General features: G+C 41.4%; 1 protein-coding gene across 1 annotated transcript; it reads left to right on the top strand.

Moving 5' to 3' along the window:
- Positions 1 to 433: 433 nt before the first annotated feature.
- On the top strand, positions 434 to 13,179 carry LOC106810880 (pumilio homolog 1-like; the record flags this gene model as incomplete). Its single annotated transcript, XM_014814348.1, is given in 4 exon segments — positions 434 to 505; positions 803 to 1,041; positions 2,459 to 2,563; positions 13,001 to 13,179. Coding segments are annotated over 3 exon segments (488 nt in total), but the record flags the coding sequence as incomplete, so codon positions are not given.
- Between the last annotated feature and the right edge of the window lie 146 nt (positions 13,180 to 13,325).

The following is a 13,325-nucleotide window of genomic DNA, read 5'->3' on the forward strand; positions in this document are numbered from 1 at the left end:
TTGACGATACGTTTAGTCTCGTTAGTTCTTACTTTTAATGTAAAAAAATGGCAATTTTTTTTTACCAATTTTACCATAGAAAATTCGACCATAGAATTTTACCATAGAATTTTACCATAGAAAATTCGTTAACTAAATAAAATGGTAAGAAAAAATGTCGACTATGTAATGTTTTTTTGCAATTTGCATCTAGAAACTTTGGAGTAAAATGATTAGATTTTTGTTCAAACCCGTATTGAAAAGCAATTTGAAATTGTCCGCAATTCGTTATGCTTTTCCGAAATCAATTAGCTATAATCAATAATTACTGGGTGCTTGCTATATGGTGGTGAAATTACTGCATGGCTCATTGTGGCTGTACATGACTGTGCGGGTAAGCATGAGGGGGGTCAGTCTGGCGTGACGTCATCGGCCAGACAATGTTACCCATACTGCTTTTCGTGAAAAGATGTCCGACATGATCATTTTACAGTGTTGAAGGTCGACAAAAATCCGGCCAATCAGGGTAAATCCTACGTCTTTTCGTGTATATTTTTGCATTAGACATTAATTAATGAAGTCGTTTTGTAGATTGTACAAGAATTTATCGCTATCCGTATTTTGTATATGGCAGAGCTATCGTTTATATTCGATGTCTTATAATGAGTTGTTCACTAGTCGCCATGTTGGGCCATGGCTCGCCCTATCTGAATATTTTTACTGTCGTCTCGCATCAATTTATGGAGTTCCAAGTTGACGTAACTTTTAGTTAGAACCTCCGACAGTGTCTACGTGTTGCTTACTATGTCTGTTTGACTTTTAGAGTCGAGGAATGAGTAACTTGTGCGTTTGGTAAGCATGAACGCAGTGCCTTGGAACGACTCTCACGGCATGCTTTCCAACGGACAGCAGCAAGACGTACATGGCGTCAGACACTCGAGCCTTCGTTCGCAGGACGATGCTATGGTCGGCTATTTCTTTCAGAGGCCACAATCTGACAGTGACCTACAGACTCAGTACACCAAAAAGTGGGCTGTTGGTGACGACAGTGTGCTAGAACAAGTGAGTTTTCTGCTCTCGTCGTATTGTGATTCTGTACCTAAACGTGTTTTATCTGCTGTCGAGAAGCCTGACTTTTTATCGACGTAAGAGTAATAGTACAGGAGAGTGTTTAACGTGTACCTTCGCGTAAAAAAAACCTGACACGCGAATGACGCTTGTGTGCAAATCCTTGGGTTCTTAAAGGGCTATCATGCCAGTGTTGGATTTTCTAGTGTGTAGTTGCATTTTCAGCAATGAAACACGTTTGATTTTTAATGCACGATGGTCGATGTTACCCTAGTGCAACTTGAAATTCTTTCGTCCACTTTCCGCCCAACTCCATGAAAAGTAGCTGAAGGTACGCTGCATGCTGTGTATTATATCTGACCGGTGCGGTAGCTCCAAGAAACAGTATTGCTAGGGTTAGAATACCGTTTGAAACCTTGGCTCCAGCAAAACACGTAGTTGCCTTATTTGCCAAGTATCGCCAAAGAACACTACACATGTGATATACCAAATGAATCGGTATACGTCCACCTTCTTGTAACCATCAGTGTGCTACGATGCGCTGGGTACTTACGGGGTTACAGCCACATTTTGAGACGAATGCAACAAAATTTATGAATTCGCCGCCATGTTTGCTATCATTCCGACTGTGACTAAAATCCGTAATGGATTGAATAAAGGAAATTAAACGATCTGCGGTCCTCATGTAAACCACCCCTACATCCGAGAACATGTTATCTAAGGTTTTTACAAATGCCCCAGACATTTGTGAACATCGTTTCACTTGCTTTGGTGTGTAATTGCAGTGAGAGCCATCGTGCAGCTATTGTACTATTTCTGAAGTATTTTCTAGCGAGTCTTTTCCGTTTCGGGTTTTCCGTGCCTCGCTAAACATGGCGGGTAAAGCTGATTGGAAAGTTAATATGCTGTGAGAATTAGCAGATTATACCGTGAATTAAGAGATACATTCTAGTTTAGAAGCAGGACAACTGTGAGTTAACGTTCGTATTTCAAATAAGGCAAGTCAAATGTGGTAATAGAATAGTTTTATTTGAGATATAAAGAGTTATTCATCTAGATCTGCAGAGGTGATAGGTTTTTTGTATGGAAGGGTGTCAGGCTGTATAGATAATCCGTCGCACAGCCTGGTCGGGCTAACCGGTGCGGCAACGTCAGGAAAGAACAAAAAAGATGTTAAACACTGTGTGTTCGTTTAAAATTAAACAATGCCGGTGCAAGGCCATTTTGCCGTAGTCCCACCCTAGGAAAAATATACTGTAAATATAGGAAAACGATAAGAGCAAGTATCTTCATTTATTGCGAACTAACCGGAACATCAGGTGCTGCCGGTTTGTGTAGTTTATTGGCTAGTTTTATTATTTGTTTTTTTAAGGTAATCCTCGGTTAATATACGTGTTTTTTTATATTTCAGTTACGTGCGTCAGACGTGCATGTATCTGAATTGGACAGTAACTTTCAAGCACTAGCACTAGAGAGAGGAAACCATCAGCTGCATGCACTAGATGTTGGCCAACAGGTGAGTAGTGTACCCAGTCTTCGAATTTAGCCGAGCGTCCGACGCCCGAGACGTGTAGAAATCTCGGCGGGCATCTAAGAATTGCAAGCTCACTTGCCTGACGGGCTCCTGCTTTAAAAACGCACAGAGAAAGGGTTCTCCAAGCCTTTTCATTATAGAATGGCGGGGCTGCCTTTACGGTCCTAGTTTTAGCATTTTTTAGCTAATTTTAGCATGGCGGCTATGATATTTAGAGTGGCGGGCGCATTTTAGGATGGCGGGGCTCGACGAAGTGCTCTTGAGAACCCTGAGAGAATAATACAACTGTCCGTGAACTACGCGTTTTTAATTTATAATCACGAAATGTTAACACCGGAAACGAATGGCGTCTAGAAGTTGGCGGGTGTATAGTTCTTCACTCGTTATTCCAAAAATATTCCTGCAAAATGTATGGGCAACTAGAATGTCATTCGGGCATGTACATTTTACAGAATACGTGCCTGAAAGTGGCTCAAAAAGTTTTTCGGGAAGACGATATTTTAATTATAAGGCCATGGCTGTGAGTCTGTTCCCTGAATGTTCAGTCCACTGGCTAAACATCTGGTTGTCTCAGAATTCACAGTGTCCTTGTGACTCATAGACTCGCTCTAAATCATCATAGAGAATAAGACAAATGTTGGAAATAAGTTCGAAAACCCAGCCAGTCCTCATTTATAAAATTTTAATATCTAAATTCTAATACAGTGATGAAAATTAACACTCACCCAGTCGCCCGAGGGGAGTAGAAATAATGTTGGGCCCCAGAATTTCATTGAAAAGTTTTCCGGAATGCGAGGCTTTGTTTTTATAGTTAAACATTCAATAATCAGTGGAATCACTACGATTTCAGTGCTATGATTACGCCACTACGATTCGCTCACCATTTCCTATAATTTTGATACATTTTTTGACCACCAGAATGAAAACTAATTCATTCTATCCTGCTAGGACTAGGAGTAGGAGTATCGAGTAGGAACACGTTGATACACGTTCATGGGGTCGGCCATTTTTCATGTTGATTCCCTGGTGAAACGTAAATCGGGCTCTCATTGGTTCAGGGCTGGGAACTCAGCCAGTGAGAGCATGTGTTGTATATGGTGTTTGTATCATTTATAACATTTTGATATCTACTACGTAATCAACAGTATGAAGCCATAGAAATTTTTCCAGTCCTGGCCAAAAGTTTCCAGCCCCGGACTTGAAGATGGGCTGCCATTTCCAACACTGATAAGGCAGTTGAAGTTCTGCATCAATTTATACACGTGGATCGTGAAATATTAGACCGAACCCCTAGAATTGACTTGATCCTAACCGTATCACTAAGTAAAGGCAATTCTTATCTCGTAAGTTGCAAGAAGTAGCACTTGGTAGTTTTTAGCACGCGATTCTTACGAGGGGAAAAACCCGAGAATTTGTTCCGATAGACGTTACGCGCTCGACTCATCATCAAGGATCCCTGCGAAGAAGCTACGGTGGGTTGCGTGCGCTAATCGCTCGCGTGCGTGTACGTGTCACGGAAACGCGCGTAAAATGGCTGGCAGCATCGTACGTATGCACGACGACGTGTACGGTTTCTCGGCTGCCATCGCTGACAGTAAGCAGAGATTGTGAATACGTGGTATCAGATGACACGGTGCTGCCTCGCACCGTCGCCCCATGTTTCTTCTCGCACTCTATAAACAAAATGCACGGGGAACGGAACGTCTAGTTAACATGTGTCGAACGTATCGTTTCGATGTCGGTAACTCTTCTTTAACTGTCCTATTCATGCCATCCTTGTTAAATAACACTCAGTCGTTTGCCCGTCTACAGCTTGTGAAAATAGACAGTCCTGTCAGAATATTAATCTAAGCAAATGAATACTGTTTACCCCGACCCAACAGACCTGGGCATAATGTAAAAATTTCGAAAAGGGTGTATCTAGGCAAACCACGAGGTTTCTAAGGTGATCCGATTATATGATAAGAAGTTTATTAAAACTCCCCCTTAATTATTTTACCATAATGAAGGCAAACGTATGTTGCATACGGACGGTACTGTGGTCTAAATACCAATAATGTAGATTTACTTTGCATTTTTGCCCTTTCCATCTGAGATTTCATCGGTTGGTATGACTATGAATTCGATTCACCCTTGTATTCAAATCCAACTATAATAACTAATGAATTTGGCTTGCGATTATATATTCTTATTTTTATTGGTAATTGTGATTTTTATAGTTTACCAAAGAATTAATAATAATAGATATCGTTACCTTTTCTTAGTTTCTTGAAAGCTCATTTTTTGAATGTCTATATATGCAATTAATTGAATATGTATGCGATAATACTGTGTTTGTTATACGCTATGCTATACTATTTGTCTATATGCTCCCATGCAAATACTGAAAAATTGAAGTGAACAAGATCAATAGACATGTGTTAGGTTTTGCAGTAAATGGAATTCACCCCCTAGTTTTGCAGGCAGCATTTAAAGTTGTCTAACATTTATTGATCAGATTTCTGTCTAGACTGACTGGTGGAAAACCCAGACCTGTAACATTTACTACCAAGATTTTATCTGTTGATGATGTCATACACACATTATTTATACTGCTGGATAAGTACTGATCTACTTAATATTTCAATTACGCTTACTTCAATAGCTACAGTAACATGGCAATATGTACTCTAGAAATGGTCTGATTTTAATGTTGTATGGCTTCAATAGTAGTGTCTTTTTTAAAATTAGATACTTTATGGCACCACTACAATCATTTATTAGAAAGAAGGGTTGCCAAGGCCACTTGTTAAAAAAAAAATTCGGTGGTAGAAAGAGGGATTCATAGTTTCATACGCAACGTGAAGTGTCCGGAAAGGGCATCTATGCCTATAGAGGAACACGTGGTATCAGGGGTAGAAATTAACTTGAACAAGCGAATCCAACGGACTCCCTACCTTCAAAAAGAGGGAGTCCACATTCTGAAGTTCAAAACTAAAGATATTAACAAAAAGGACATTTGCAGTGCACGTCTGCCAAATTTTCTTGGGACATTTGCTAAAAAAAAATATGGTAATTCAGCGATGCCGTGCCATAGAACGAACTACTGTGTCACTGTAGTTAGTATATATATATATAGCAGAATTTTCAGGGAGTAACACAGACTGCGACTCCTGCATATATATATATATATGTCAAATCAGGGAGTATTTGACTCCGGACTCGCGTTAATTTCGCACCCTGTAGGAAGGCATTATAGCAGCCATTATTGACTTGTATAGCTCAGCCAAATTTATAGAGGGCACTACTGGAGAAGGGCAACCATTTTAAGGGGAATAACTACAGCACATGTCGTAGTTGCCGTGGTGAAATTTTAGCTTTGGACTAACAGTAACATGGTTTGAATGTGTCAGTCACACTGCCGCCGGTATAACTTGGTAACAAGGTTAGTCATCGTGTTGCCAAAGGTTTCACAATGTTTGTGTCTGGTCGCAGGATTTTCTCCAGTGAAATTGGTTATTTTTCGCGCAACGGAAACACGCAAGACCATTTTTTCGGCAATGCCGTCATAGCGTCATGCCGTGTCAGTTTGTCGCGCAAGATTAATATCCGAAGTGTTAGTTGGCTTGTCAGATTTTGTTAGTGTGGTCTCAGTATCTGATGGTAAACTATCGCTCGCTTAGAACTGCAGGTACGAGACCGCGGTTACACGCACGTCATTACTGGTGGGTAGTGGCAAGCAGCTAGACTAATTCATTCGGACTAGTATTAGCGAAAGGACCCTACCCGGTCGTTTTCTACTTGATCTGCTCGGGTGGGTTTCGTCGGCGGATCCAGGAATTGTGGAGGGGGGGGGTAATGCACAGTTGGGGAGGGGTTGGTTGGTACCCCCTGTGGATTTTTTATGTATCTGACACCAGTCGGACGAGCTGGAGATGGTGCAGGACCATCCGTTCGTCTGTCCTCTAGAGGTGGGTTAGCAACTGCTGTTAGCGGGTGAGGGCAAACAAACAATATTTTTATTCTGGCCTAAGTGCACAATGTTCAGACGGTCGAGCAGACACATATATATATAAGACTTCTTTCTTTCGGCGTTTCAATTGCTTTCCTGGTGAGAAGACAGGTAAAGGCTGGTAACCACACGAAGCAGCTATAATATTCCCTTCAATTTACAACGTTTTCTTAAACGCCATTACACAGAAACAACACGCATGTATATATATATATATATTAGCTGTTGACACTACGGGGAGACGGTCAACAAAGGAACACCTCACCTCACTAACTCGTAAAACCTCGCAACGAAATAGTATTCAGACGTTGTTCTGCGAGTTGAAAGAACACACGTATAACATAATACAAATTAAACAATGACAGTTGATAGTTGATAGTGATATGCCTTAAAACCCCCACATGGTGCGCATTCGGCGCTGAGCTAAACGCACGCGCCATTTGCGCACATAAACCCGCAGACAGTGCGCATTCGGCGTGCGCCAATAAGATATACATTAGATCAAGAGCTAATAAACACACTAAAAAAGGTATTTATTAGCGCTTAATTAGATTACAGATATATATATACACGATAGATATTTTGCATAGTCAGGCTACCACTGTATACGGCGAACATTTCAGCCCAGCACATACAGCAGAACTTTAACCGACCCGCCAAAATGGGGCCGACTCAAATTTTTTTATTGATTTCTTTTTTTTACAAATTGTATCACTATCAATGTACATTATATAAATCTGTAGGCAATACATTATATGTACCAAGCAAAACAAGCATTCAACATAAAAGGTATCTGCACACAAGCACACCCGAGCATGTAGACACCATGCTGAATTTGTAAAAAGACCCCCTTCAAAAAAAATTAAGCTTAACTACCTACCCAAACCTTTCAGCCTGGGTCGGGTGAGGGCAAACAAAGATTTTTTTAATTGTGAACTTAGGGTTGTGATACCGGTGTTTGAAGCAGAGTGTTGCCTCTTATTTGGAGGCAAACACGAAAACATTGCACAATCTTTATTTGTTTCGTTTAACCCCCGAGCACATATCGGTCGAGGGTCCGTGGCATGCACTCAACACTGCACCCGTACATGCACGTTGCTATTGATACAGCACGGACGTATTAATACTTCTTCTATGTGTCAGTCCCTAGTGTAGGTTTGCGGGGGTGCGTAATAGTGCATGAGGATAACGTTACGTAACGCTCGCAACGAGGGGGGGGGAGGGGCACGGGTTATCGTTTCTGTAGCAAAACAACGTCCGTCGTTCGCGAGAGAATATCTGGTGCGTTTTCTCTTGTTGGCACAACCAATGTATTCATTCTGTCGTTCCCTTGTCTAAATCGAGAAGTAGGCAGTAGTCACATTATGCAGATAGCAATGAAAGCGACGTTCATTTTTGGTTCGCACGCAGCAGGGTGGGAAGTAGAGACGTGTGAGTGATTCATGATTCGGGTATGCAGACAATGCAGACAATGGAGACATACTGTTTGCCAGCGTATTGGAACGCAAGGCGGGAGAGTGAGTTATTTATTGACATTGTCAATTTACGAGATATGGGTAAATGGCTAAATACATGATCAAACTATGAGTACATTTGGTAATGATCACGAATCTTGTAATGAGTGATACGTTTTTATAGATTTAACCTGTTTGCAGTCGGTAAAAAATTAGTAAAGAAAAATTTCATATTTGATTTTTACAATCCAATGTTTGGATGCTATATATCCTAGTAGTGAAAGGGTTAACCTGTAATAACCCGTATTTTTCACTTGGGTTGACCCTTTAAAAAATGACTGGCCTGGTTTCCCTCAGATATCAGTTCTTAGACTTCTGTTTATTGAGCTAATAAAGAATTTAATGCATAAAAAAGGGTCTGGCTGAGACGAAAGAGATATCTAGTATAAGAAAGTACTGTGCGTCTGGTGCTGTATTTTATACAATTAATGTGTATCACTTGAATAGCCAGCCATCTTTTGTATTTTGAATAAGTGAAAAATGTCGTTATCCGACCACCAGAGGGGGTAAGTGTATAATGAGCTGGGCTAGCCATCTCCTTTCATTTTCAACAATTCAATTTATTAGAACATGTCATTTGGAACGTCTGAAATGTTGAAATGGAAAGAAAAGCAAACATGTCAACTCTTGTTGCCCCGGTGCACAGCAGTCTTGTGATTGCTGTGTTTGTGCTGATCGTTCGTTATTGATTGGCATCATTGGAACGATACCTGTGATGTTTTTTTAAAAACACGGGGGTAATCAGAGGGCAACGACTGAACAGTGCACAGCAAAAAAAATGGCTGTTGCTTCCCTCCCATCCCCACTTTTTCGGCTGCCTGATAATATTAGGCGCGTTCACATTGGCGCGAATATTAAAGCGGGATGCAAATCCCGGTTTTTGCATCGCGATCGAAATACCGAGATTATTACAAGTGTGAACGCAATAATACTCATTAATAATCGCGATCAGCATCGCGCTCCAAATCGCACTTTTTACTGCGATTATTTGGAATTAGCGCGATTATTTGCGTGTGTGAACGCTCGCGCAAATAATCCCGGTATTTTCTATCCCATCATTCCAAGCGAGTGAGCAGTGAGCATGCGCAGTGAGCATCATTCCGGCAGTGAGCATGCGCAGTGAGCATCATTCCGGCCGTGAGCATGCACAGTTCGATTAATAGAATTATCCCGCTCGGCGATTAGCGAGATATTTCCGCCTGTGTGAACAACGACACAATTATCTCGGTATTTCATCGCGATTAGCATCGCGGTTTTTCTTGTGTGTGAACGCGCCTATTATCACATAAATAAATATCAAACTATTCTCTGTGTACATATTAATTTTTAGGTATGTAGAAACAGTGTAGAAACAGTGTTTCTATTTGTGCTAGTTGATTGCGGGAGTTTAGTATGGCATGTTAGATGTTCTATATCATTCGAAAATATTATTTGTCTTGAAGTTGGCATTGCAATCAGTAAGTTTTTTGTGAGCAGCTTGGAGTATGTGAGAACAAACAAACTTCCACACCTGCCTCGCTGCACATTCGCGATGACTGCATACATGTATACATAGAACATATCGCACAGGTACGATCTAAAAAAAAATGAGAACTTTTTTTGCCGAAGTTTTTGTGTGTGTAATATTCGAAAGAGGTCTTTGTACTAATAATTATGAAATTAGCAGTAGCAAGTCGATGATGAATCGTGATGCTGAGAAGCAGGTATATGATGAGGCAAAGAAATATGAGCCGTCGAAACTTGTCGAGGGGTGTTGCTGCTGCAGCGCTTCAGACGGCACAATCTTAGAGGATTTTTCACTCATTCGGATCGTGTTCGTGCCGCCACACGGCGATGGATAATTCGTCTGGGCCCTGGAAATCTGGAATGTGTTCGGATTTCAAAATTTCGTCGATCGAGCATTCGTGAAAATTAAGGCTATCGTCGCATAACATCATGAAAAACCAGACGTGGTGCTGGCAAGTCGGATAGTCATCGAAATCGAGTGTTCACGCGTACATGTCTGGACTATCCGCGAGACAATAAAATTCACTTCGCACGAGAGTTCGTTCATCAGTCGCTGATTGCACGATACGACAAGTGCAGTCGTCGAACTGTATCTGTCTAAAGTGCCGCCCTTGTAAGTCTCCGGAAAGGCTCTAGTAAACTCCCCCGCGGGAGGGTTTACGAACGGCGAGATGGTTGGTGCGTACGATCGCAAACCCACCGCTAATGCAGGGATGAAGGAGATTTGTCACACGTGGATTAAATTGACTACGTTACGAATTTTCAGGTGTTTATTTTTGTGCCATTTTTTTACATTAAATGTAAGTACTAACGGTATTAAATGTATCGTCAAATTGTTACCTGATAAGATTGTTTCTCAACTAGTTAAAAATCGAATGTACCTGGACGATTTGATAAATATGATCCTAACATTAATTGCTTGCTATTGGCTACATGTATGAGTCACGAGTTTATGTTTACATCGAACAATATATATACAATATAGTAAAATAGGAAGTATATAATGCAGCAATTTAACCATAAAACGTAAACAGAATTACTTACATTTTGTGGAAAAGTGGAAATGTTTTCTTTACTTTTACTATTTACGGTGACGTACTCACTTTAAGTAGGTGGATACAGTGTCACCGAGACGGCACCGGCAGACCTCACCGTACGCGTGTGTGCGCGCGCGCTCGCTCTCTCACACTGTACTGTCTTGAGTGTGCTGGCTGTACTGTCGTCGCGTGTACTGTGCACGCCTGCTGCTGCTGCTGCTGGCAGCCAGGCACGGTCAATAACCCTAGTGTGATCTCCCCGTCGTAGTTACGTAGTAGGCTGTTCCCCCCCCCTCCTCCTCCTGTCCAGGTTCTCTCTCATCTCATTCAGACACGTCCACGAGCGATGCTTTTTTTCTCTCTATCGACGTCTGGGGAGCGTGAGCATTCGGGGGGGGGGGGTGAGCTCTCGTGAAGTCGTGCTAGCGATTCTGATCACGATATTTGGGTTCACGACTAGGTGGTACGTTTTGCGTGGATTGCCGTGCTTGCCCATTGCATATATGGTTTGTATGCCATACGGTCATGCGTTTTGGAAGGTTGTCATTTTTTAGCGTACTGTACTTTTTTTTTACTGGCAGAATGATTACTAATTTGCGTTTTGCTGTTGACAAATATTCATGTCAATTCTTTCGTAGTTCAAACCGGCCAACCATAGAGTAGTTCAGAGCGGCCAACCATACATCCAGACTGAAAATGCTGTCAATGTTATTGATTATCATTATACATTGGTAGAATTCCTCTGCTGCTGCTCCTGCCTGCTCTCGGGGCCTTAAAATATCATAGAAACATCAATTTATCGTGTCTTACAGTACTGTGGTATTTCAAAAATACAGTTGTTTCGAAAGCAGCTTTTTATGGTGCTGAAGAAGTGGTTTTTCACGAACAACTTTCTAGTGACTGGTGGTGAAGATGACAGTGTTGTTCTAAATAGACAAAGATAGAGTAGGTCAAGAAGATGACTCAACAACTTCTTAGGGGTTAGGAAGGGTTACATTTTTCTGTGATTCCCACCTATCCTAGATGCTGTATAATTTGTTTGATATGATTTTGTATTGAACATTTCATTGATAATCAATTTGTTTTGTACCAGTTGCCGTGTTAAAAAAATGCAGTGATTTTTAAGAACAGATTATTTTGGCACTGAAAATGGGATTTTTTATTTTAATTACTGTGACGATTGTGTTGGTTGAAGGTCACTTATATGGGTTAGGAAATCCTACAAACGTCTGGCTGGGGTTGGGAAGAATTAAGATCCTCGTGATTACATATAATCAAGAGCTAATAATACCGCTAATATTATCCGCTCTTGATATAATATATATATATATATACAGGGTTCTTGTTAACTTTTGACAAAGCAGGTAATTTGCATGATAGTGTGATATTATTTTGTGTTGAGAATTTTACTGCGTTCGTCATATATTCTATTTTCGTTGTCTGGAACATTCAAACATATTTATTTATCCAGCGTTCAGTGCATACGGAATGGCTCTAAAGAAAATACTTTTAGATATATACTGTTGCTCACGACTCTGACAGAAACTCTGATGTATTTTTTTATAGTAAATGGTCCACACAAAAAGAAACCATGATTTCTGTTTTCCCTGGTTTTCGCGACGCCTCACTAAAAGCACAGCATTACGGCAATGGGTTTTTTACAGTAACATTTGCACACACACCCGAGTTTGATTAGATCATGGGGATGCTCCCAATAACGTCCGATGGGAAGCCCCACCCTAGCATCTCATGCTGGATTATTAGACTCGCTGGTGCATGGGTAGAAATTACTTTTGAACAAGGAAGACCAACGTACTTCCTGCCCTCAAAAAGAGGGAGTCCGCAGAAAAATGAGGGAGTCTGTAGTCTGAAGTTCAAAATTAAAGGTTTGCAGAAAAAAATACGGTAATTCCGCAAGGCCGTGCTGTGGAACGAACTAGTTACAATATTAGCAGAATTTTCAGGGAGTCACACGGACTCCTGCATATATGTCAAATCAGGAGTCCGACAGTAAATCGGGGAGTATTTGACTCCGGGCTCGCGTTAATTTCGCACCCTGCTGGTGTCGCAGTTTGTGCCACATTTACGATATTAGTTGTCATTGCGATTGACAGACTTATTGTCGAGCTCTCCCGGAATTTGACGGGCGCGGCATGCGCGTCGCGTGCCTGCCGTGCAGTTCCCGTGGCAACCACGACCTGTGGCATAATTTAGGAATCTGCGATGTGCTTGACCACGTGCTTGCTGATTCATTGCCGGCTATTTCTAGTACGCGTGCGCGTGTAGGAAATCGTGAATAGCGGCTATATTAGCATAGTAGCTCTCTCGGGCCCATAAGCGTTCTAACCACGTGCGAATGTTTTATTTATAGATCGCTCCTACAGCGAAGAAGATATGGAACTCCAATGCGGAGGAGCATTCGAAAAGTGATGATGCGAAGGGAATTTTCCTTGGGGGTGACCAGACATGGAGGGAGCTTGCCTGGAGCACAGGCCCCATACAACCATCAGGTATGCAGCGAGCGAAATTAGCGCTATTTTGCCAGCGACCGCGGGTGCAACCCCCTAAACCGCCGGTGACAACCCCCCCATATAATCAGTCAAATTGGTCTATACAAAATTTTGCCTATAGATCTTTCCTTTATATCAACAATATTTACCAATTTCCTGACTAGTTTTTACTTAGCGACTACTAAG

The sequence above is a fragment of the Priapulus caudatus genome, unplaced genomic scaffold, assembly GCF_000485595.1.
Source record: "Priapulus caudatus unplaced genomic scaffold, Priapulus_caudatus-5.0.1 Scaffold482, whole genome shotgun sequence".
Taxonomy (NCBI): Eukaryota; Metazoa; Priapulida; class Priapulimorpha; order Priapulimorphida; family Priapulidae; genus Priapulus; species Priapulus caudatus.